Source organism: Oryctolagus cuniculus, chromosome 7, assembly GCF_964237555.1.
Source record: "Oryctolagus cuniculus chromosome 7, mOryCun1.1, whole genome shotgun sequence".
NCBI classification, from domain to species: Eukaryota; Metazoa; Chordata; class Mammalia; order Lagomorpha; family Leporidae; genus Oryctolagus; species Oryctolagus cuniculus.
The window spans coordinates 139,828,613-139,854,352 of NC_091438.1; the positions used below are offsets into that span (position 1 = coordinate 139,828,613).

General features: G+C 56.2%; 2 protein-coding genes and 1 long non-coding RNA gene across 5 annotated transcripts in view; 2 read left to right on the top strand and 1 right to left on the bottom strand.

Moving 5' to 3' along the window:
• The window catches only part of LOC138850688 (uncharacterized), a 32,349-nt gene extending 22,562 nt beyond the window's left edge, over positions 1-9,787 (bottom strand). The window contains exon 1 of the long non-coding RNA XR_011390800.1: positions 9,195-9,787. This is a non-coding gene — a long non-coding RNA (uncharacterized lncRNA). The remainder of the gene's footprint in view (positions 1-9,194) is intronic.
• Positions 1-25,740, top strand: part of RNF19B (ring finger protein 19B) — a 269,313-nt gene that overhangs the window by 225,436 nt on the left and 18,137 nt on the right. The window lies entirely within an intron of this gene.
• The window catches only part of SYNC (syncoilin, intermediate filament protein), a 31,964-nt gene continuing 15,006 nt past the window's right edge, over positions 8,783-25,740 (top strand). For 2 of the 3 annotated variants that reach the window (XM_051832113.2, XM_051832114.2), the window contains exons 1-2: positions 8,784-8,940; positions 17,914-19,003. In XM_051832113.2, coding sequence (XP_051688073.2) covers positions 8,888-8,940; positions 17,914-19,003 — 1,143 coding nt within the window. In that variant the 5' untranslated portion in view covers positions 8,784-8,887. Of the gene's footprint in view, positions 8,941-17,913; positions 19,004-25,740 lie in introns of all 3 variants that reach the window. The other variant, XM_051832115.2, reaches the window with a different exon arrangement.

The following is a 25,740-nucleotide window of genomic DNA, read 5'->3' on the forward strand; positions in this document are numbered from 1 at the left end:
AAGGGTGCTCCAGACAGAGGCTCCTGCAAAGGCCGGGAACCCGGGAAGGTTGCTGCGTGGGGTTTCGGAAGAGGGAGGCAGACACAGGACGGGGCATTGCTGCAGTCTGCTCTGGTGGGAACAGGCAGACGAAGATGGCTGGCCTGAGCCTGCATGTGGGGCTGGGGGTGGGGGCAGCGCCCAGAGGAGGCTGAGGGTCTGAAGGTAAAGGAGAATTGCAGGGAGCAGTGGGCAGACTGGGACTGAGCTCCGGGACTGGCCTCTGGCCTGAGGCCCGGGGAGCCTGGGAAGGCCCCCAGTGCAGGAGGAGTGAACCAGCGACGCCTGGCAGAGCGGGGGCGCGCACTTCCCAAGCTGCCCTCCAAGGAGCCTGCCAGGAACTTGCTAATTCTTCTCAAGAAGTGTATTTTAAGTATGTCTTCTATTTTTTAATCTGAAGCAGACGAGAGAAGAGAGAGAAACTGCCATCCACAGGCTCACTCCCCAAATGCCTGCAACTCCCCATGGGGGAACATCATCCTGGTCTCCCACGGGGTGGCAGGGACCCAGTTTACTGAGCCATCGTCCACTGCCTGCCAGGATGCACGTTTGCAGGGAGCTGAGCTCAGGAGCAGAGGTAGGGATCAGAGCCAGGTGCTCCAATGTGGGACATGGGGTTCGTCAACCACTGCCCCAATAAGTGTATTTTAAGATTTATTTATTTATTTGAAAGGCAGAGTGACAGAGAGAGACACAGAGAGGTCTTTCATCCACTGGTTCACTCCCCAAATGGCCACAACCGTCAGAGCTGGATTGATCTGAAACCTGGAGCCAGGAGCTGCTTCTGGGTCTCCCAAGTGGATTCAGGGCCCAACACTTGGACCATCTTCCACTGCTCTCCCAGGCCATACCAGAGAGCTGGATGGGAAGTGGAGCAGCTGGGATTCGAACCGGTGCTCATATGGGATGCCGGCACTGCAGGCAGCTGCCTACCCCTCACTCCCCACCTCCCCACTACGCCATAGCGCCAGCCCCTCAGTAAGTGTATTTTTATATTTCCCATTTGAAAGCTGGAGAAAACTGCTCAGAGGCACGGTGTAGGTGGGGGGTTCTGGGTCTAAGGCCCGGTTCCCCCTGAGCCTCCCAGCACCCGAAGGCGCTTGTCCATCGGTAACAGCCGGCAACAGCCGGTTACTGGTGAATCTGGTGCTGTGACCACTACTGTTGATCAATGAGCAAGAACCTCCGTGATGGAGCTCGGACTAGATCGTCCCGCTGTCCACGCGCCCTCGGTCCTGAAAACAGAGCCCGGGCGGCCCCGCGCGGCTGCGCAGGGAACTACAATCACAGGGGCGCGGCGGCGCAGCGGCGGCGCCCCCAGGAGGCGGCGCTCGGCATTGCTGGAGAGCCCCGCGTCGGGAGGGGCGGCGGGGGCGCGGCGTCCTGGGCCCTGATGGCCAGACCCGAGGGGAGGCCGGCGGCCCCCAGACAGCGACCGCGGTGGGCGGGAGGTAATAGCACTTGTCAAGTGCCTCTTGTTTCCTGGGCAAGGCTCTGGGCGTTTCTTCCGCGTGTGCTCAGTTCCCAGAGCATAATCTGAGGTTCAGGGAGATTGAGTCATTCGCTGTGGGATAGAAACACAAAAAGTCTGTGCATTCCTGGGCCCCCTCGGGAGTCAGTCTGAGCGGGCAGAGGACCCTAAATGGCCGTAATGAAGGCCAGGAGCCTGGAACTACATCTGGGTCTCCCACATGGGTGGTGGGTGGCAAGGGCCCAAGTGCTTGAGCAGGGAGTAGGACAGGCGGGACTCGAACTGGGACCCAGCCAGGACTTGAACCGGCGCCCATGTGGGATGCTAGTGTCACAAGCAGCCACTTAAGCTGCTGTTCCACAATGCTGAAGCCCCCTCCCACCCAAGTCATTTTGACAATGCAGATATAAGGCCTGGCTTGTCATGGAGCACGGGCTGGTGCTGGAGACAGCCGCTCAGAGGTCCTTGTCTTCAGTAAGAAAGAACTCAGGGGCTGACGCTGTGGCACAGCATGTTAAAGACCCGGCCTGCAGCGCCGGCATCCCGTATGGGCGCCGGTTTGAGTCCTGGCTGCTCCACTTCCGATCCAGCTCCCTGCTAATGCTTCTGGGAAAGCAGCGGAGGACAGCCCAAGTCCTTGGGCCCCTGCACACGTGTGGGAGGCCCGGAAGAAGCTCCTGGCTCCTGGCTTTGGACTGGCTCAGCCCTGGCTGTTGTGGCCATTTGGGGAGTGAACCACGGGATGGAAGACTCTCTCTGTCTCTATCTCTCTCTATAACTCTGTATTTCAAATAAATAAAACAAATCTGGGAGGGAGGGAGGGAGGGAGGGAGGAAGGAAGGAAGGATGGAAGGAAAGATGGAAGGAAGGAAGGAAGGAAGGAAGGAAGGAAGGAAGGAAGGAAGGAAGGAAGGAACTAACTCAGATCTGAGACAGAGTAGCAGCAAGCGTGCTGGGCGAGTTTAATGAGTTTAATGAGAGTGCAGCCAGCCCAGAGCGTTTATGGCCTTGGGAATGGGCCCTGTATTTCTCCTCCTCCTCCTCCTCGGGGATATCTACGGCTGGGCATGGAATTCCTGACGTTCTTTCCAGGACTTTATCAGCAGTGTTCCTGCACCTAAAAGCCCCCTTGGAGCAGGGTGGGGAGGATTCCTCCAAGCTGCCCTCTGGAGCGGGCTGGGACCCACCACTGGAGGTTATGCCCAGGTTATGCCGCTCTGCTTCCAAGGCATGCTTCTGCCTCTCCTTTACCCTCCCTCACGCACGTAGGCTAATCTCTACCTTGCCATCTAATAAGAAGGGCTCAAAAAAACAGTTAATGTCATTTACTCATTTGGCCATCGTTTATTGAGAACGCAGGGTTAGGGTTACAGCCATGAAAAGGTCCAGATATTGTTCTTGCTTTAATGATTTACTGTCTTTGTGTCCCTAGCATTTAGAACACTGTCTGGCTTAATAAACATTGGAATGAATGAATGAATGAATGAAGACTTATGCTGCCATCAGCCGGCTTCTGGTTGCAGTTTAGGAGAGAGTCAGAAGGAGAAAGGAGAGTTTAAGAAATAGAATCTGCGGCCAGCACCGCGGCTCACTAGGCTAATCCTCCACCTAGCGGCGCCGGCACACCAGGTTCTAGTCCCGGTCGGGGCGCCGGATTCTGTCCCGGTTGCCCCTCTTCCAGGCCAGCTCTCTGCTGTGGCCTGGGAAGGCAGTGGAGGATGGCTCAAGTCCTTGGGCTCCGCACCCCATGGGAGACCAGGAGAAGCACCTGGCTCCTGCCTTCGGATCAGCGTGGTGCGCCAGCCGCAGCGCGCCAGCCACGGCAGCCATTGGAGGGTGAACCAATGGCAAAAAGGAAGACCTTTCTCTCTGTCTCTCTCTCTCACTATGCACTCTGCCTGTCAAAAAAAAAAAAAAAAAAGGGGGGGGGGGCTGGTGCTGTGGCGCAGTGGGGTAAGTTGCTGCCTGAGATACCAGCATCCCATGTGAGTGCTGGTTTGAGTCCTGGCTGCTCCACTTCTGATCCAGCTCTCTGCTAATGCACCTGGGAAAGCAGCGGAGGACGGCCCAAGTGCTTGGGCCTCTGCAACCACGTGGGAGACCCAGATGGAGTTCCTGGCTCCTGGCTTCAGCCTGGCCCAGCCCTGGCTGTTGCTGCCATTTGGGGAGTGAACCAGCAGATGGAAGACCTCTCTCTCTCTCTCTCTCTCTCTGGCTCTTTCAAATAAATAAATAATTCTTGAAAAACTAGTAGAAGTCGCTCTTTCTTTGGTGTTTGGGTGAATGTTTTTGTGATTAGCTCATCCTTAGAGTAAACATGCGATGTAAAAAATGTCCAGTTTTGCAGAGGAGAAAACAGCCTGCTTCAGGCAGAGCGACTTCCGGAACAGCACACAGCGAGGAGGTGTGTGCCGAAGCTCTGGCTCTGGCCCGTCATTCCCAAAGCTTGCATTGCACCCTGGCTCCCTGGGCCCCTCCAGGCATCTCTGTGCCTCCTCCCCGCCTCTAGGTGTTTTGCTGGTACAAAACAACTGAGTGGCTTGGCTCGCCTGCATCCTGATAACAGGAAACGTGCTAGACACCTTCCTGTCCACTCACTCCAGGGTGGAGCGTCATAGCTGACAGCTTTTCAGTCTTGTGAGGAGGAGCTGCACCCCTGGGTGCCAGCCGCCCACTTCACTGGCAAGGAACTGAGGTTGAGAGAGCATGGCTTCCCCTGGCCATTTGCATGTGCTCTGGGGCATGGTGGGAGGCAATGCCTGGGCTCTGCCTCCCCACTGCCCTGCTCATTGCTCTGCCACCGCCCCAATTCCGCCCCCCACTCCTGTGCCCTCACAGCACCCCTTTACCCCTTCCCCCGACCCAGGTCATTACAGGCTTAAGACTGAGTAGGGGGGCAGTGCTGTGGTGTAGCAGGTACAGCCACCGCCTGCAGTGCCAGCATCCCATATGGGCACTGGTTTGAGTGCTGGCTGCTCCACTTCTGATCCAGCTCTCTGCTGTGGCCTGGGAAAGCAGTAGAAGATGGTTCAAGTCCTTGTGCCCCTGCACCTGCGTGGGAGACCTGAAAGAAGCTCCTGGCTCCTGGCTTCGGATCGGTGCAGCTCTGGCCGTAGCGGCCATTCGGGAAGTGAACCACAGGATGAAAGACTTCTCTCTGCCTCTGCCTCTCTGTAACTCTGCCTTTCAAATAAGTAAATCTCAAAAAAAAAAAAAAAAAAAAAAAAAGACTGAGTAAGGTGGGCTGAGGGGTTCCTCTGGTTTTCCATCCCCTGGTTTGCTCCCTAAATGACTGCAATGGCTGGAGCTGGGCTGATCCGAAGCCAGGAGCTTTATCTGGGTCTCCCACATGGGTGCAGGGGCCCAAGCACTGAGACCATCTTCTACTGATTTCCCAGGATATTAGCAGAGAGCTGAATGGGAAGTGGAACAGCCGGGATTCAAACCACTGCCCATATGGGATGCCAGTGCTACAGGCAGAGGCTTAACCTACTGCACCACAGCAGCAGCCCCTAGGGAGGGAGTTTTACTAAGGAAACTGACAGGGTCTGTACCCATGGGTGCAGGGCACCTGACCAACAGGAGCTAAATCTTCATTAGAGAGACCCAGTAACCGCCAGAGGCAGGCATAATAAGTAAATATTCACATCCCGTTCTCCCACTCCAGTCTCCTGCGGAGGTCTCCTGTTGGCCACACCCCACCTGAAGCCAGAAGGCCAGGTGTTCCCTCGGTGAGCCTGTCACCAAGGTCAGCTTTCTCTCTTCTTCCCCATTTGGCTTTGTGGGGAGGCTGACGGCGTGGCTGCCCTTGGCCTTGAACGTGCACCCGTGCCTTTCTCAACCTTCCAGTGCAGGTTCTTTTGTCCAAGAGGCTGTCACAAGCTCAAAGCTGAGCTCTCTGGCCCCGGCTTCCCTGGTTCTCCATGCTGATCACGGCACTCAGCCCAGCGATCTGGCATCGTTCTCGGCCCAGGCCTCTCCACCCCAGGAGACCGTTCTAGCCTTCTCTACAATGAAAGCTTCTTGCAGGCCTGGGCCAAATAAGGCCATTTGCTCTGACACAGGCCTGGCACAGACCCAGCGCCAGTGCTTGCCAAGTGAACTGAGTCCTGTACCTCGCTTAGCTCATCCTGCCTGGGAGAAGACACCATCTGGGCACATGCGTGGTTGTGCTCCCTACACCCACTGGGCCTGCCTGGTGGTGAGCAGCCCAAGCCTGCCGCCCAGGCGGCATCAACTGTTGCCTGAATCTGCCCTGGTAGGACCCTCCTTCCTTCCTTCCTTCAACGATTTTCCCCATGTGCCAGGCGCTGCTGCTCCTGGGATCCCAGCAGTGACACACACACACACACACACACACACACACACTCCCTGCTCCTGTAGGGCTTCCATCCCGGTGGGGAAAACTGAGAAGGAAGGAATTGAAAATGAACAATTGTGTGGCAGAAGATTTCTGTACAAAGACACAGGTGAGGAGACAGAAAGGAAACAAACAGATGGGGCAGGGATTGTGGTGCAGGGGGTCAAGCTGTGGCTCGGGACACCAGCATCTCCTATCAGAGTGCCCGCTGGAGTCTTGGCTACTCCCTGCTTTGGTTCCAATGTCCTGCTCACGCTCTTGCGAGGCAGCAGACAATGGCCCAAGTACTGGGGCCCCTGCCACCCATGTGGGAGACTCAGATGGGGTTCTTGGCTCCTTGCTTTGGCCTGGCCCAGATCCGGCTGTTGGGCCATTTGGGGAGTGAACCAGTGGACAGAAGATCTCTCTCCCTGTTTCTCCGTAACTCTGCCTAAAAAAAAAAAAAAAGTGCTGGCACTGTGGCGCAGCAGGTTAACGCCCTGGCTTGAAGCCCTGGCATCCCATATGGGCGCCAGTTCTAGTCCCGGCTACTCCTCTTTGATCCAGCTCTCTGCTATGACCTGGAAAAGCAGTAGAAGATGACCCAAGTCCTTAGGCCCCTGCACCCGCATGGGAGACCTAGAGGAGGCTCCTGGCTCCTGGCTTCAGATTGGCCCAGCTCCAGCTGTTGTGGCCATCTGGAGAGTGAACCATTGGATGGAAGACCCCTCTCTCTGCCTCTCCTCTCTCTGTAACTCTGACTTTCAAACAAATAAAAACATCTTTAAAAAAATGTATTTATTTGAAAGTGACATGGGTGGCAGGGGCCCAAGCATTTGGCCATCTCTGCTGCATACACCCCCTACCCCCCGCCCCAGCCCCAGGTTCATTCACTGGGAGCTGGATCTGAAGTAGGGCAGCCTGGACTCAAACCTGCGTTTATATGGGCTGACGGCATCACAGGCAGTGGCTTAACCTGCTGCACCACAATGTCAGATCCCGCACTCTGCCTTTTGAATAAAGAAATGCATCTTTCAAAACAAAAAGAGCAAACAGGTGGACACTGAGGGCAGGGGCCAGCTGAACAGATGGCGCAAGTTGAGAGCTGAAGGAGGGAGAGGAGAAGCAGGCACGGGAGGAGCTGGGATAGGTGCTCCAGGCTTGGCCAACAGTGAGAACAATGGCCCAGAAGTGGAAGAGTGTCCGGGACCCTGGGAGACTCCGTGTCTGGGCCAAGAAGAGAGGTGCTGGGGGGCAGGCAGGCAGCCCTGGGGAACTGCCCGGGGTCAGCTCCTGGGCCACGCTGCAGGGGCCGGATGACCCTGCCGAAGGCCGTCCGTGCTGCCCGTTGCCTGGCATCCGCAGCAAACAGTGCCCTGGCAGGCCTGGCCCTGCTCCCTCCGCGCCCCTCTGACTGGCACCAGTTATCAGGCAGCCAGCAGCTGGGGCGCTGCCAACCTCCTCCCCGGGAATAGTTCAGGCCTAAGTCAGAAAATGACCAGCAGCCTTGGAAACCCGGCTTTTTCTCGTGCATGCCTTACAAGGGTGTGCTGGGCCGCCCGGAGGGGTTAGGGATAGAGCTATACAGCCACAGCACGTGCACACTCAGACACACGCCGACGAATGAACCCCGGCACGGACCCCGGTCACACACACACAGGACACGCACACAGCTGCTGGGGCGCACCAGCCCGCCCCCTGCTGCAACAACCACACACATCGGCCCCCAGGCAGGGCACCCAATCTCCAACATACGTGCGTGTCACTGGTCACTATAGCCCCTCCCCCCGGCAGGCCCAGTCCCTGGGACCCAGCAGTCGCAAATCCACCTGCCCACCACAAAAGGCCGGGTCCCCCCAGAGTCACACATGGGCATACAACCCCCTAGGCTTGCCCTCCACACACCAGACTCGAAACCATGGACACACCTTCCTGGCACAGCTGCCCCCAAGCCCACCCCATGCCACACAACGGCAGGAGTACCCTACCCCCACCCCATACTCCAGGCCTTTGATGAAACACCAGGATCCAGGCCCTCCCGCGTTCTTCTCGACTGAGGCAAGGACCACCCGGGACCCAAGGGCGCTAAGTGGAAAACATGAATCAGCTGGGAGGACGCCAGGGGCCCAGGTCCGGGAGGGAGGGAGGGCCGGCAGCTTCGCACTTGAGGACTGGTTTGACCCTGACCGTGGGGCCGAGGGGTTTTGCCTGGCAGCTGGAAGAAGCCCAGTTGAGGGAGGTGACAGGTGGACCTCAGGGAGAGGCCCCAGAGAACCTCACTGGGTGGGGCAGCAGAACTCCAGCTTGCAGGCTTAACTCCCTGGGCCATCCTCCCAGTCCTTCCGGAAACCCAGCCACGGGGCCCCAGGCCCCAGGCTGTCCCCAGGCACTCGGGGTGTGGCCGCTAACCCCCCACCGCCCGCGCCACGGCGCCCGCCCGCGCCCTGCCCCACCCCTCCGCGACAGCTGCGGGCACAGCGGCACAGCGCTCCTCCGGGCGCCGCCGGGAGCGTGGCCGCGCGCCAGGCCCCTGCGCGGTGCACGGGCGGGGGTCGGAAGGCGCCGACCCTGCCAATCACTTGCGACCTGTGTGCGTGTGTTGAAGGGGGTGCTGGGTGCTGGATACCTACAGATCCCCGGCCCGAGCCCTCTCCCCGTGCTGGGCCGTGGAAGGGCTCTCCGGAGATTGCACGGCCCCCTCCCTCGTCCCCGCAACCAGGACCCCGGGAAGGGAAAGGCGGGGAGGAGGAAGGTGCGGGGAGGTTCGGGGCTGGCCAGTTTTGGAGGCGCCACTAAGCGCCCCCCACCCATCCCGGGCGGGGAGGGGAGGGGCGGCCTCTCCCCGCCCCCAGGGCCGTGCGGCCGCTCCCCCTCTTCCCCCCCGCGAGCAGGAGCCCGGGCCAAGTGGGCGCGCCCGGCCTGGGGCCGGCGGGATCCGGTGTCGGCTGCAGCTGGCAGTGCGGCGGGCGCGGGCGCCGGGCGAGTGCCGCGGGGCCCGCTATTAATAACGCGGCCGCCCAGCTCGGGGTCGCGCAGCCATGGCCAGCCCGGAGCTGCCGCGCGGCGGGGATGGCGCCGCCCAGGCCGCGAGGTAGGACCGTCCGGGACCCGCGTCGCCGGCCCTGCGGGGAGGGGGTGCGGGGCTCGCCGCGGGCCCCCTTCGCCTGCCTGTGGGGTGGTGGTCCCGCCAGGGTGGGGCGTGGGGCGGAGCCACCCGCAGCCGGGAGCCGGAGAGTAGAGGTCGGGGTCCTAGCGCCTCCGCCCACGCGGGGCGTCCTTGTCCCTCCCCCTCCTACGGGATGCGTGAGAATTAACCCTTTCGTGCCAGTGGCCGGCACTGCTCACCTGCCGGGTGGCCTGTAGACACTCACGACTCGGTTCCCTTTGCCCCCTCACGCCAAATGTGCCGGGTGCGGAGGTCTCCAGCGGCCGGCTTCGCCATGTAGGACACTTGGCGCAAGGCTGGGCATCTGCCAGCTTCAGATTCAGTCTGCCCAGGCAGCTTGTGGTCCCGCCTGCCCCCGGGCTGGGGTGGAGGGGGGTCTGCCGTCTCAGCCCAGCCGCAGGAAACCCTCCAATCTATCCAGCCTCAGTTTACCCGGCTCAGGGGGTTGGGGGAGAGTGGGGAGTTTTTCTGTCTTCAGATCAGGCTGGGGCCCTGGGAGCTCCTGGTATGCCAAGAGGTGGCAGAGCAAAGACCCGGTGACACCCAGTCACTGTCACCCAAGGGGACAGGGCCCAGCACAGTTACATGTGCGCTCACTCACCCCTACTGCTGTAGGCCAGACAGGTAGACAGAGGCAGACACAGCCCCACCACAGTCCTGGTGGACAGCTTGGGGACAGGGACTGAGTAGCAGGGGTGGGGCCTTGGGGAGCCTGGGGTGAGGAGCCCCAGCGACACTGGCTCTGTCTCCCCTGGGCAGCCGTGGGGGGGGGGGCAGCCTCCAGCAGCACCTGACACCTTGGGTGGCTGACGCAGGCTGTGTGGTAGCCGCCCAGGACACCCGGCTTCCACTTCCAGCTTTGCCGTTCGACCTTGGGCCAGTTTCCACCTTGGAGCGCCTTGGGTTTCTGCCTGCCTGCCTGTTACAGACCCCCCACCCCGGGGGAATAGGGGACGAGGGAGTCGCACGCTTGTCTTCAGCAGGGTCACTGGCACGGAGACATACGCCTGTACTTGTGTAATGCGGAGGGCTGAGTGCAAGACCAGCTGTGTTCACGGTGCCCGGGGAGGGAGATGGCGCCTGGGAAACACTGCACAGCGGAGGGCATTTGAGCGAGGCTTCAGGAAGTGTAGGAACTGTTAAAGAACACATATTCTGACCGCTGTGTGCCAAGCTGTGTGACGTTTAATTCTTTATTTTTTAAAAGATGGATTTATTTGGGGGCCAGTGCTGTGGCGTAGTGGGTAAAGCTGCCGCTCTCTAACATCCCATATGGGTGCTGGTTCGAGTCCCAGCCGCTCCACTTCTGATCCAGCTCTCTGCTGTGGCCTGGGAAAGCAGTAGAAGATGGCCCAAGTCCTTGGGCCCCTGCACCCGTGTGGGAGACCTGGAGGAAGCTCCTGGCTCCTGGCTTTGCTCTGTTCCAGCCCCGGCCATTTTGGCCATTTGGGGAGCGAACCAGCAGATGGAAGATCTCTCTCTGTCTCACCATCTCGGGAACTCTGCCTTTCAAGTACATCTTAAAACTGAAAGATGTATTTATTTGTTTGAGAAACGGAGGGGGAGAGAGAGATTTTTCATTTGCTGGTTCACTCCCCAGATGGCCAGAGTGGCAGGAAGGCAGGAGCCTGGAATCGCATCTGGGTCTCCTATGTGAGTGGCAGGGCCAGGTACTTGAGCCACTTTCCACTGCTTTCCCAGGCGCATTAGCAGGAAGCTAGGATCGGCAGTGGAGCAGCCTGGGCTGGAACTGGCGCTCCTGTGGGATGCCAGCGTCACAGGTGGCTGCCTGGTCTGCTGCTCCGTGACACTGGCTCCACTAGCTGTGTGTTGTGTGCCCTAATTCCCTCTTAGGTCTCACCCCTACCCTAGCACAGTGGCAAACACTGCCAGGCATCCCCAGGCTCCCCCACCAACACGGCCTCCAGACCCCCGTGGGAGTTCTTTACTCTGTGCTTTGCCTTCCTCATCTGTAAAGCGGGGATATGAGATGAGCCTGGGACCCGCGTCGTGACGCAGTGGGTGAAGCTGCTGCTTGCAACGCCATCGTCCCGTATTGAAGCGCCCGTTTGAGTCCTGGCTACTCCTCTTCGGATCCAGCTTCTTGCTAATGTGTCTGGGAAGGCAGCAGAAGATGGCCCAAGTGCTTGGGCCTTTGCCAGCCATGTAGGAGGTCCATACAGAGTTCCTAGCTTGTGACTTTGACCTGGCTCAGGCTTGGCTGATGTTGGCCATTTGTGGTGAACCAGAGGATGGGTTTCTCCTGTTTCTCCCTCTCTCTGTCATCCTTTCAAATAAATAAATACATCTTTAAAAAAAAATGAGATAAGCATTCTGTATTTGAGGATTCCTGTGAACTTCTTGGAATAGTGCCTTGAACACAATCCAAGGTGGGGGCCTGGGCAGGAGCATGACATGAGGGGCCTCTGCTGGGAAAGGGGGGGGGGAGTTCTGTTGAGTGTGCGGTGCGTCCTGCTGGCTGAGCAGGTGCATCCTCTCTGGTGCTGGGAGCACTACCTTCCCAGGGAGTGCAGGACTGTTCTCTAGCCAGGGGGTATTCAAGCGGCTGAATCATTGAGACACAGAGAGCTAAGAGTAGCAGGTGTGCATAGGTCCCAGGTGTCCTGGGTTGGTGAGTATTGGCTGGGCTACAGGAGTGACCCACAGGTTGAGACTACAACAAACAGGCTAGGGCCACATCTCTGAGGACCTGTGACATGGAGCAGCATGGTTCTCTTTATGCTGTAATCAGCTAACTGTGGCACTGCGGAGCAGAGACTTGGGGGAAGAAGGAGGCAAGGCCTTTAGAAGGCTGGCACACGAGTGCCAGTAAGAGACGATGGCTTGGACAAGGGCCCTGGCAGTGGGTGGAGATGAGGCTTTCTGAGCTCAGAAACTCAGTTCCCTGAGCATTGGCTCCGAGGGGAAGGAGAGAGCTGTGGAGAGCTTTCTGGCCTCATCTGCAGTCTCCTGAGCGTGGCCATGTGTTTCTGCTGGCTGGAGAATACAGAGGCAGCACGCCGGGCAGGGGAGACAACTTGGGAGCGGTTGAGTGGCAGGTGCCTGTGACAGCAGGTGAGAAAGGCTGGAAACCACTTCCTCTCTGCCTGTTTGCTAAGGTGGTAAGGATGACTGGCAATGGTTCAGGTTGTCTTCTTGCTCCCTGTTTGGCAGGGGGGCCAGGCGACTGAGGTCGGTGATGGTCAGGGCCTGGCGAAGCCACTTTTATGGCTTCCAGAAGCCTCTCTGAGGTGCAGAAAGGCGTGTCAGACAGGAGGAGAGTACATCATGTCTTAAAATAAAAATCCTCATTAGGAACTTGGAGTTACAAGTTAGAGCTTAAAATTTGAACACAGGGGCTGGTGTTGTGGCGTAGCAGATTGAGCCACCACCTGAATCCCACATGGGCGCCTGTTCGAGTCCCGGCAGCTTCACTTCTGATCCAGCTCCCTACTAATGCACCTGGGAAAGTAGCAGAAGATGACCCAAGTCCTCGGGCCCCTGCACCCACGTGGGAGACTGGAAGAAGCTCCTGGCTTTGGCCTGGCCAAGCCCCAGCCATCATGGCCAATTGGGAAGTGAACCAACAGATGGAAGATCTCTCCTCTCTCTCTCTCTCTCTCTGTAACTCTTCCTTTCAAACAAACAAATAAATATTTAAAAGTAAAAACTTAAGCGGGTTAACGCCCTGGCCTAAAGCACCGGCATCCCATTTGGGTGCCGGTTCAAGACCCAGCTGCTCCTCTTTCAATCCAGCTCTCTGCTATGGCCTGGGAAAGCAGTAGAAGATGGCCTAAGTCCTTAGGTCCCTGCACCCGTGTGGGAGACCTGGAAGAAGCTCCTGGCTCCTGGCTTCTGATCAGCGCAGTTCTGGCCACTGCGGCCAATTAGGGGGTGAACCAGTGGATGGAAGACTCTCTCTCTCTGCTTCTCCTCTCTCTGTGTAACTCTGACTTTCAAGTAAATAAATAAATCTTAAAAAATAAAAGTAGAAACTCGAAGACGAGCAGGAGCCTTTTCTTTTCTTCTTTTTAAAGATTTATTTATTTATTTGAAAGAGTTACAGAAAGAGAGAGAGGTTTTCCATCTGTTGGTTCACTCCTCAAATGTCTACAACAGCCAAGGCTAAGCCAGGAGCCAGGCACTCCACCTGGATCTCCCAGGTGGGCAGCAGGGACCCATGTATATGGCCATCACTTGCTGCTTCCCCAAGCACTTACTGGCACTCTGATATGGGATGCCAGGTGCAAGCAGGTGGCTTAACCCGCTATGCCACAATGCTGGCCCCATGCAGCGGCCTTTTCAATATCGTAAATCAAGTTCTTTGAGAACGCATGGACTTTCTTGATTTTTTTTTTTTTTTGACAGGCAGAGTGGACAGTGAGAGAGACAGAGAGAGACAGAGAGAAAGGTCTTCCTTTGCCATTGGTTCACCCTCCAATGGCCGCCGCGGCCGGCGCACCGCGCTGATCCAATGGCAGGAGCCAGGTGCTTCTCCTGGTCTCCCATGGGGTGCAGGGCCCAAGCACTTGGGCCATCCTCCACTGCACTCCCTGGCCACAGCAGAGAGCTGGCCTGGAAGAGGGGCAACCGGGACAGAATCCGGCGCCCCAACCGGGACTAGAACCCGGTGTGCCGGTGCCGCAAGGCGGAGGATTAGCCTACTAAGCCGCGGCGCCGGCCTGGACTTTCTTGATTTAAGCAGTCAATCCTTTGTATCTGTGGGTTCCATATTTTTTTTTTAATTCAGCCAACTGCTGATCAGAAATATTTGAAAAAAATCATACTGTGTGACTTAATTTTTTTTTTTTTTCTAATCTGAGTGGTAGAGAGAGAGAGAGTGCTTCAATCCCATGATCATTGCCCAAATGCCCTCAATGGGCAGGACAGGGCCAAGGCTGGGAAACTGTAACTCAGTATGGGTCTCCCACATGGGTGGCAGGAACTTAGTCATTTGAGCCAGTAAGTCATCTGCTGTCTCCTGGGGTCTGCATTAACAGGAAGCTGAAGTCAGGAGCTGGAACCGGGTATTAAACCCAGGGACTCCTATGCGGGACACAGGCTTGCTAACCAGTATTTTATCCGGTAGGCCAAACTTCCTTTTTTTTTTAAGGTCACAAATTATATGAGATCTTTTTTTTCCCCTTAATATTTATTTATTTATAAAGGCAGAGTTACAGAGAGGCAGAGGTAGAGAGAGAGGTCTTCCATCCACTGGTTCACTCCCCAGATGGCCACAAAGGCGGGAGCTACTCGGATCCAAAGCCAGGAGCATATTCCAGGTCTACCAAGTGGGTGGCAGGGGCCCAAACACTTGGGCCATCTTCTGCTGCTTTTCCCAAGCCATTAGCAGGGAGCTGGATCAGCACCCAAATGAGATGCTGGTGTTGCAAGCAGAGGCTTTTACCCACTACCACAGCACCAGCCCCTGTACAGACTTTTTAAGTCTATTAATTTATTTGAGGCAGAATGACACAGATAGAGAAGGAGGGAGCGATAGAGATAGAACTTCCCTCCATTGGTTCACTCCCCAAATGCCCACAACAGCTAGAGCTGGGCCAGGCTGAAGCTGGGAGCCAGGAACCCCATCTGGGTCTCCCACATGGTGGTAGAAACCTAAATATACTTGAGCCACCATCTGCTGCAGGAAGCTGGATTGCACTCAAACCAGGGACTCCGATCTGGGATGCAGGCTTCCCAAGCTGCAGCCTAACCCGGTGCGTCCCAGCTCCTGTGCTCCCTGGCCCCCGCCCCGACTTCTCTTGTCCTTGATCCCTATCTATACGGTTTAACAACCACTTTATAGCACTTACATTATATTAGGTGTTCAAGTAATCTGGAGAAGTTTTCAAGTACGTGGGAAGTGTACATTGGTTATCTGTAAATATACCATTTCATTTATTTTTAAAGCTTATTTGGGGGGCCGATGCTGTAGTGTAGTAGGTTAAGCATCTGCCTGCAGTGCCAGCATTCCATATTGGTGCTGGTTTGAGTCCCGCTGTTCCACTTCCAATCCAGCTCCCTGCTGATGGCCTGGGAAAGCAGTAGAGGACAGCCCAAGTGCTTGGGCCCCTGCACCCATGCGGGAGACCTGGAAGAAGCTCCTGGCTTCAGATTGGCCCAGCTCTGGCCACTGTGGCCATTTGGGGAGTGAACCAAAGGATGGAAGACCTCTTTCTCTTTCTCTGTAACTCTGCCTCTCAAGTAAATAAATAAATCTTTTTTTTTTTAAAGATTTATTTATTTGAAAGTCAGAGTTACACAGAGAGAGGAGAGGCAGAGAGACAGTCTTCCATATGCTGGTTCACTCCCCAATTGGCTGCGCTGATCCAAAGCCAAGAGCTTCTTCCAGGTCTCCCACGTGGGTGCAGGGACCCAAGCACTTGGGCCATCGTCTACTGCTTTCCCAGGCCACAGCAGAGAGCTGGATGGGAAGAGGAGCAGCCGGGACTAGAACCGGCGCCCATATGGGATGCCTGTGCTTCAGGCCAGGGTGTTAACCCGCTGCGCCACAGCACCGGCCCCAAATAAATAAATCTTAAAAAAAGAAAAACAAAGTTTATTTGAAAGGGGGGAGGGAGGGAAAGAGATTTATCTGCTAGTTAACTTCTCAAATGCCTGCAACAGGCAGGGCTGTGCCAAGCTGAACAGGAGCCATAAGCCAGCAAGTGTGGAAGCTGGTCAGAAACAGAGGTGGGTCTTGATTGGAGACACGTGGATACGGGGTGCAGGAATGCCAAGTGGCGGCTTCACCTGCTGCACCAGAACGCCTGCACCTGTGCCGCCGTATTCTATAAGGGACTTGAGCAGCTGCAGATTTTAGTCTCACGCAGGAGCCGATCCCCCACAGACGCCAAAGGACAACTGTGCTCTGTATCTGGAAGGGAGAAAAACTTCCTGAAGGCTATGCTATGCTCAAATTTAGTCTGTTTTATGAGTGATTCACACTGAGGGTCTGAGTTACCTTGAGCAAGTGCATCTGTTCTAACCTCAGTTTCCTGATCTATAAAATGGGGATAACATGAAAACAGCCTCATAGAATGATGATGATTAAATGAGTTGAAACATGGAAAGCATGACACCTGCCTCCCGTGTCAGAGTACTGGCTTGAGTCCCAGCTGCTCTGCCTCTAATCCCGCTTCCTGCTAGTGTGCCTGGGAAAACAGCTGAAGGTGGAAGTGCTCAGGCCCCTGCACCCACGTGGGAGACCCAGACAGAGTTCCTGGCTTCGAACTTTGGCCTGGCCCAGCCCCAGATGTTGAGGCCTTTTGGGGGAATGAACCAGCAGATGCAAGATCTCTCTGTCTCTAACTCTACTTTTCAAATAAATACATACATGCATCTTTTTAAAATTTTTCCTAAGGTCCACGGTAGGTAAGATGCATTTGAAACTGAAGCCCACAACCATCCATGGGCCAGTGCAGGAACTGACTAAGCTGGCAGGCCACAGGCAGCTCCGTCAAGGATCTCCTATGTTGGAGTCACAGAATCTGAGTCGTGCCTTTGATGGGCCAGGAGATTGGCTACTTCTAACAAGATGCCGTTTTACAGGAATACGGGATGTGGCTTAATAGCACTTGGTGTGAAAAGGCCTTAAAGGATTTTTTTTTTTGAAGTTATTTATTTATTTGAGAGGGAGAGATGTCTTCCATACACTGGTTCACTCCCCAGATGGCTACACCAGCCAGAGCTGAGCTGAGCCAATCCAAAGCCAGAAGCCAGGAGCTTCCTCTGGGTCTCCCCCGTGGGTGCAGGGGCCCAAGCACTTGAGCCATCTTCCACTGCTTTCTCAGGCCATAGCAGAGAGCTGGATCAGAAAAGGAGCAGCCGGGACTTAAACCAGCACCCATATGCTGGCGCCGCAGGCAGAGGCTTAACCTGTAATGTCACAGCACTGGCCCCCAGCCGTAAGGATTTTAGTCGGACTCAGCACTTGGAAGAGCACGATGGGGCGGGGTGGGTGTTGTGGTACAGCGGGGTAAGCCCCTGCTTGGGATGCTGCATCCCATAGAGGAGTCCTGAGGTCACCCACCTCCTCCAGACTTCTTTTTTTTTTTTTTTCTTTTTTTCTTTCTTTTTTTTTCTTTTTTCTTTTTTTTTTTTTTTTTTTGACAGGCAGAGTGGGCAGTGAGAGAGAGAGACAGAGAGAAAGGTCTTCCTTTACTGTTGGTTCACCCTCCAATGGCCGCTGTGGCCAGTGCGCTGCGGCTGTCGCACTGCGCTGATCCGAAGCCAGGAACCAGGTGCTTCTCCTGGTCTCCCATGGGGTACAGGGCCCAAGCACTTGGGCCATCCTCCACTGCACTCCCGGGCCACAACAGAGAGCTGGCCTGGAAGAGGGGCAACCGGGACAGAATCCGGCGCCCCGACCGGGACTAGAACCCGGTGTGCCGGCGCTGCAGGTGGAGGATTAGCCTGGTGAGCCGAGGCGCCGCCCGCCCCGCCCTGCCCCACACTTCTAATCCAGTTTTTTGCTAGTGTACCTGGGAGGTAGCAGATGATGGCTTAGGTACTTGGGCCCCTGCCACCCATGTGGGAGACCTGGACGGAGCACCTGGAGAAGCCAGTGAGGAGGGCCTGGAGGGTGTGGCATGGATGGAACACTGGGGGAAAACCGTTAGAACTGTGTGAGTCCGGAAGGGAGAATGGAGCCCACACGCAGCTATGGCAAGGAAAGTTTTCTAACACAGGGTGTGGCTAGGACCGTGGGACACAGGGACGCCTGCCCTGGGAGTTTCCCGCCCTCAAGGATGGGTCAGGGACCACAGTGACCCGCGGGGGTGCCGTCAGGGTGGCGGGGCTGTGTGTGTGGGTGTGACGCCTGGGCTTCTGGCCTTGGACACCAGCACTCGGCTCCATGGCTGCCCTTTCACTCCCAACCATCTGTCTCTCTTGCAGGGCGTCGGGAGGAGAGGAGACCTCTGGATCCCTGAATGAGGCAGAGGCCTTGGACCCAGAAGCTGCGCTCTCTCTGGAGTGGTCCCTGAACCTAGAAGACATTCTCTACCTGGGGGACTCTGATGACTTGGCCGAGCCGCTCTCTCTGGAAGACACTGAGAAGCCAGCGGCGACCCTGTTCATCGAGGAGGCGCCAGATGAGGAGGAGCCTGCGGTGGCGCCCGCGGAGCCAGGGGAGACCTCGAGGCCCGTGCAGGCCGCGGACCAGGCAGAGGCGGTCGGGAGCGAGGAGAAGCCCAGCGCCGAGGAGAGCCGGGCAGTCGCACCGCCGCCGCCGCCCAGCACCGAGGAGAGCCTGAGCGCCGAGGACCTGGAGGTGCTGGAGCAGCGTTTCCAGCAGTGCGTGCAGGCCGTGGCCCGCCTGGAAGAGGAGCGGGACCAGCTCATCCACGAGCTGGTGCTGCTGCGAGAACCGGCCCTGCGGGAGGTGCAGCAAGTGCACGGGGACATCCTGGCTGCCTACAAGCTGCACGCGCAGGCCGAGCTGCAGCGGGACGGGCTCCGGGAGGAGGTGCGGCTGGTCAAGCAGAAGCTGTTCAAGGTGACCAAGGAGTGCGTGGCCTACCAGTACCAGCTGGAGTGCCGCCAGCAGGACGTGGCCCAGTTTGCCGACTGTCGGCAGGTGCTGACCACGCGGGCGGCCCAGCTCTCCGAGGAGCTGGCGCAGCTCCGGGACGCCTACCGGAAGCAGAAGGAGCAGTTGCGGCAACGACTCGAGGCACCCCCGAGCCAGAGCGATGGGCACTTCCTCCAGGAGAGCCGGCGGCTCTCTGCCCAGTTCGAAAGTCTCATGGCGGAAAGCCGCCAGGGCCTGGAGGAGGAGTACGAGCCTCAGCTGCTGCGGCTCCTGGAGCGGAAAGAGGCCGGGGCCAAAGCTCTGCAGAAAACGCAGGCGGAGATCCAGGAGATGAAGGAGGCCCTGAGACCCCTGCAGGCAGAGGCCCGGCAGCTCCACCTGCAGAACCGGAACCTGGAGGACCAGATCGCGCTCGCCAGGCAGAAGCGCGACGAGGAGGTGCAGCAGTACAGGGTAGGCCGCGGGCTGCGTGTTAGCCTGGGGCAGGGAGGAGGCACGCGTCTGCCAGGCAGAAGCATGCTGTCCTGTGTCGGAGCACGCCGTGTTCTCTGGGCTGTGCACTCACTTTGTTTTTTTAAGATTGCTTTACTGGGGCTGGCGCCGCGGCTCACTAGGCTAATCCTCCGCCTGCGGCGCTGGCACCCTGGGTTCTAGTCCCGGTTGGGGCGCCGGATTCTGTCCCGGTTGCTCCTCTTCCAGGCCAGCCCTCTGCTGTGGCCCGGGAGTGTAGTGGAGGATGGCCCAAGTATTTGGGCCCTGCACCCCATGGGAGACCAGGAGAAGCACCTGGCTCCTGCCGTTGGATCAGCGCGGTGCGTCGGCCACTGGAGGGTGAACCAACGGCAAAGACCTTTCTCCCTCTCTCTCACTGTCCACTCTGCCTGTCAAAAAACAAACAAACAAACAAACAAAAAAAAACAAATAGATTGTTCTAATCAAGGAGTTCAAAATGGGGGCCGGCGCCATGGCATAGTAGGTTAATCCTCCACTGGCAGCGCTGGCATCCCATGTGGACGCCAATTCTAGTCCCAGCTGCTCCTCTTTAGATCCAGCTCTCTGCTATGGCCCGAGAAATCAGTGGAGGATGGCCCAAGTCCTTGGGCCCTGCACCCCATGGGAGACCAGGAGGAAGCACCTGGCTCCTGGCAGCATGCTGGCCGCAACACACTGGCTGTAGCGGCCATTTGGGGGGTGAACCAACGGAAGGAAGACCTTTCTCTCTGTCTCTCTCTCTCTCTTGCTGTCTACCTCTGCTTGTCAACATATATTGCTTTACTGGGGCCGGCATTGTGCCTCAGCAGTTAAGCTGCTGCCTGCAACATCCCACATGGGTGCCGATGGGAGTCCCAGCTGCCCCACTTCCAATCCGGCTCCCTGCTGATGTGTCTGGGAAAGCAGCAGAAGATGGCCCAAATGCTTGGGGCCCTGCACCCACATGGGAGACCCTGATGAAGCTCCAGGCTCCTGGCTTAAGCCTGGGCCAGCTCTGGCCGTTGTGGCCATCTGGGGAGTGAACCAGCTGATGTAAGATCTTTCTCTCTCTCTCTGTGTGTGTCTTTATTTCAATAAATAAAATAGTGAGAGACAGGGAGAGAGATCCTCCATCCACGGGGTCACTCCCCAGACTGACTGCCATGGCCGTGACTGGGCCAGGTGCATCTTCCTCTGCTTTCCCAGGTAAACTAGCAAGGAGCTGGATCAGAAGCAGAGCAGCTGGCTCTCACACGGGAGTTTGATATGGTGCCGCGTCGCAGGGGGCTGCCTCACCTGCTGCGCCACAGTGCCGGCCCCTCTGCACTCTACTGTCTGCCATTCCTTTGTGCGTTTCACTCCTTCAGGCCTGTGGTAGGGGCTGAGAGTTATCTGTATCCTTTACTTTCCTTCCTTCCTGCCTTCCGTCTTTCCAGATTTATGTTATGTATTTGAAAGATAAGAGTTACAAAGAGAAGTAGAGCCAGAGAGAGAGAGGTCTTCCATCTGCTGGTCCACTCCCCAGATGGCCACAATGGCCAGAGCTGACCTGATCTGAAGCTAGGAGCCAGGAGCCAGGAGCTTCTTCCAGGTCTCCCACGTGGGTTCAGGGGCCCAAGCACTTGGACCATCCTCTACTGCTTTCCTAGGCCATATCAGAGAGCTGGAAGTCTGGAAGTGTAGCAGCCAGGACTCGAACTGGTGCCCATATAGGATGCCAGCACTGCAGGCTGAGGCTTTAACCCATTGCGCCACAGCGCCGGCCCTTACCCTTTACGTTTCACATCTTTATACCCATGACCTCATTTGATCTTCACATTAATCCATTAATCCTACAAGTCAGTTTTTTTTTTTTTTTTAATAGATGAGGAAACTGGGGCTCAGAGAGTTGGGGGAGTTTGAAGCCTGGCTGCCCAGCCCCAGCCCCTTCCCCCTTCAGTTCTTTCCAGGGCACCGCTTTCTGTCTGAGCAGTGACTCATACTTGGGTAGATCCAGAGCAGGCGGAAGGAGGCTGGATGGCGGGAATCCATCCCCCCCACCCCCGTCCTTCAAGGTCCCCAGTCTTGAGACTGGGCTGAAATCTATAAATCTCTTCTTCGCTTTCCTCTTTTGTGCATTTGTCACCATCTCCCTTGTATTCGAGTTACTTCAACGAAGTGTGAGCCAGTCCTAATCCTTTTGTAGAGCAGGGTGGGCTATAAATACTAAGTGAATAAACAACCACGTCTGTCCCAGGCGTGAGCTCTAGAAGGCGGGATCTGTGTTCCTCACACACGTGGCCCAGGGTGTGCCTTGGGTGCTGCTGGGTCCCTGAGGACCCCAGTGCGGCCCCTTGAGAGCAGTGTTTCTGTCTTTGGGGAGAGGTATTCCCTTGGGATAAACTTAAAAAAATTCATGCCCTCCACTCCTTTTTTTTTAAGATTTATTTATCTGAAAGTCAGAGAGAGAGAGAATCTTCCATTCACTGGTTCACTTTTCAAATGACTACCACAGCCCGGGCTCGGCCAGACCAGGCCAAAGCCAGGAACGTCATCTGGGTCTCCCGCCTGGGTAGCAGGGGCCCCATTTGAGGCTCTTCCACTGCTTTCCCAGGCAATTAGCAGGGTGCTGGATGGGAAGTGGAGTGGCCCGGACTTGAATCAGCTCCCGTATGTGACCTGCTGTGCTACAATGCTGGCCCCAAGTTAGATTTTTTAAATTAATTTTATTTATTTTTTTTTAATTTATTATTTATTTGAGGGGTAGAATTATAGACAGAGAGAAAGATCTTCCATCTGCTGGTTCACTCCCCAAATGGCCTCAGTGTCTGAAGCCAGGAGCCAGGAGCTTCTTCCGAGTCTCCCAAGTGGGTGCAGGGGCCCAAGGTCTTGGCCCCTCCTCCACTGCTTTCCTAGGCCTTGGCAGAGACCTGGATCGGAGAAGGAGCATCTGGGACTCAAACCAGTGCCCATATGGGATGCCGGCTTAACCTGCTGTGCCACAGTGCTGGCCTCTAGTGTGTGTGTGTGTGTGTGTGTGTGTGTGTGTGTGGATTTGTTTATTATCTGTGTGGAGATAGCGTAGGATCTGAGCCGGGCAGATCTGGATGACCACGGATGTACAGCTAGCCACTGCTGGCAACATGCTGGGCGTGTTGCTCTTCTTGCTTGTCATTCTCTGTCACTACACGGCCATCAACACAGAAGCAGGAATGAAAGTGGTGCTTTGCTCGCCTCCAGGGTTCCAGGTCACAGTGTGGGGCAAGATGGAGGGTGTGAGGGGCCTCCACACTTCACGTCATCCCTTCTGCCCATCACAACACGCAAAGCAGCTACACCTGGATTTTCCCAAACTTTTATTTCCTCAAAGCCGGCTTTAGCCCTATGGAACAAGAAGCTGCCGCTGAGTAGGAAGCAGTATTAGGGGCTGCTTTCTTCCCCCTCGTTCTTCCCCAATATAAAAATAGTTATAAAACAATCCCCCCCCCCAAAAAAAAGAGAAAGGATTTATTTATTTATTTTGAAAGAGTTGGAGGGAGAGAGAGAGAGATCTTCCATCCATCGATTCACTCTCCAGGTGGCTGCAGTAGCCAGTGCTGGGCTAGGCTGAAGCCAGGAGCCAGGAGCTGGATCAGAAGTAGAGCAGCTGCTGCCCATATGGGATGCCGGCTTCACCTACTCTGCTACAGTGCGTTAAGCTGCCACCCATGATGCTGGCACCCCACGTTGAAGTGCTGGTTTGAGTCCTGGCTGCTCTGCTTCCGATCCAGCTCCCTGCTAGTGTACCTGGGAGGCAGCAGCAGATGGCCCAAGTGCTTGGGCCCCTTCCACCCCCATGAGAGACCCAGATGGAGCTCTGGACTCCTGGCTTAGGCTTGGACCATTCCTAACTGTTTGGGCTGTTCTGGGGGAGAACCAGCAAATGGAAAATATCTTTCTGTCACTCTTTTAAAAAAATAAGTAAATGAATAAATAAATAAATAAAATCTTGGCATAGCAGGTTAAGCTGCCACCTGCAATGCCGGCTCCCATGTGGGTGCCGGTTCAAATTCTGGCTGCTCCACTTCCCATCCAGCTCCCAGCTAATGAGCTTGGGAAAGCAGTGGAAGATGGCCCAATGGGGCTATATGGGATGCCGGCACTGCAGGCAGCAGCTTTACCCACTACGCCACAGGGCTGGTCCCTCATGGCTTGTTTTTGCAATTTTCCCCCAATCTCATGAAAGGGCACTTACTTTATTTAACATAAATAGTGTCCTTCACAGCTAATACTCATGTAAACATTACAGAAACAATTGTGACTCAGGGTAGAGAGTAATATGTGATTTAAGAGGTGCAGGTGAGGAGAGTTTTGGGAAAATACAATTATTTTTAGCCACGGGGTAAATCAGAGAACTCTAGCTATGGAAAAAGAGGTGGAATGTGACATACATACTGAAGAATAGGAGCAGCTGTTAGGGAGATGGCCAGGATAGGTCTTGGTCTTGTCAGAAATGAATTCGATGTGTGACGGAGACCGGCCATTAAGCGAGTGTGTGAGGTTTGTCGAGGAGACCCCGGCAGGCCAGGCGGGCGTCAGCACAGAACCGAGCCCGGTCTGCATTCAGACCTGCGTTTTGACGGGTTTGGGCCCTCTGCCTGCCTCTCCTGGGATGTTGCTGGGTGTGGAATCCTCCCCCTGCTTTATCAGGGTTATTGGACCAGATAGTCCCCCTGAGCAGGGCTGGGACCCACAGCCAGGGTTCCTGGACATGGGCAAGACTTGATGCGTAAATGCCTGGCCACTCCCGGGCCTGCTTCTGTAGCTCTTCCTTCGCTCAACCGCACACCCTTCCCGTGTTTGTCCTTGGGTCCTCGCACACACATAGGCTACGTCTCCCTTCCCACCTCACAAGTGTAGGCCACGCTGTCCAACAGAAATATGAGCGTACTTCAGAAAGTTCATGGGAAATGGAAGGCAGACATTTAGTTTGGTGCAAAAAAAAAAATTTTTTTTTTTTTGACAGGCAGAGTGGACAGTGAGAGAGAGAGAGAGAGAGAAAGGTCTTCCTTTTGCCGTTGGTTCACCCTCCAATGGCCGCCGAGGCCAGCACACTGTGGCCGGCGCACCGCACTGATCTGAAGGCAGGAGCCAGGTGCTTCTCCTGGTCTCCCATGGGGTGCAGGGCCCAAGCACTTGGGCCATCCTCCACTGCACTCCCGGGCCACAGCAGAGAGCTGGCCTGGAAGAGGGTAACTGGGACAGAATCCAGTGCCCCGACCGGGACTAGAACCTGGTGTGCCAGCGCCGCTAGATGGAGGATTAGCCTAGTGAGCCGCAGCGCCGGCCCTGCAAAAATATTTTTAAAAGATTTTATTGGCCGGTGCTGTGGCTCACTAGGCTAATCCTCCACCTGCCGCGCTGGCACAACCGGTTCTAGTCCCAGTCGGGGCACCAGATTCTGTCCTGGTTGCCCCTCTTCAGTCCAGCTCTCTGCTCTGGCCCAGGAGTGCAGTGGAGGATGGCCCAGGTCCTTGGGCCCTGCACCCGCATGGGAGACCAGGAGAAGCACCTGGCTCCTGGCTTCGGATCAGCGCGGTGCGCCGGCTGCAGCGCGCCGGCCGCAGTAGCCATTGGAGGGTGAACCAACGGCAAAAGGAAGACCTTTCTCTCTCTGTCTCTCACTGTCCACTCTGCCTGTCAAAAAAAAAAAAAAAAAAAAAAAAAAAAAAAAAAAAAAGATTTTATTTATTAACTTGAGAGGCAGAATGAGAAAGGGAGATACAAAGAGGTCTTCCATCCACTGATTCACCCCGCAAATGGCCTCAATGGCCAGTGCTGGGCCAATTCAAAACCAGGAGCCAGGAGTTGCTTCTGGGTATCCCATGTGGGTGCAAGGGCCCAAGCATTTGGGCCAACTGCCACTGCTTTCCCAGGCTATCAGCAGGGAGCTGGATCAGAAGAGGAGCAGCTGGGACTTGAACTGGTCCTCATATGGGATGCCAATGATGCAGGTGGAGGCTTAGCCTACTACACCACAGTGCCAGCCCCGCAAAATAAAAATTTATTTATTGGCTGGCGCCGCGGCTCAATAGGCTAATCCTCCACCTAGCGGCGCCGGCACACCGGGTTCAAGTCTCGGTCGGGGCGCCGGATTCTGTCCCGGTTGCCCCTCTTCCAGGCCAGCTCTCTGCTGTGGCCCGGGAAGGCAGTGGAGGATGACCCAAGTCCTTGGGCCCTGCACCCCATGGGAGACCAGGAGAAGCACCTGGCTCCTGCCTTCGGATCAGCGCGCCAGCCGTGGCGGCCATTGGAGGGTGAACCAAAGGAAGGAAGACCTTTCTCTCTGTCTCTCTCTCTCACTGTCCACTCTGCCTGTCAAAAAAAAAATTTTTTTTATTTATTGGGCAGGCGTCATGGCTCACTTGGTTAATCCTCCGCCTGTGGCGCCAGCATCCCATATGGGTGCTAGGTTCTAGTCCCTGTTGCTCCTCTTCCAGTCCAGCTCTCTGCTGTGACCTGGGAGGGCAGTGAAGATGGCCCAAGTACTTGGGCCCCTGCACTCACATGGGAGACCAGGAAGAAACACCTGGCTCCTGGCTTTGGATCGGCGCAGCTCCAGCCGTGGCGGCCATTTGGGGGGTGAACCAAAGGAAGGAAGACCTTTCTCTCTGTCTCTCTCACTGTCTAACTCTACCTGTCAAATAAATTTTTAAAAAAATTATTTATTTGAGGGGCCGGCGCCATGGAACAGTAGGTTA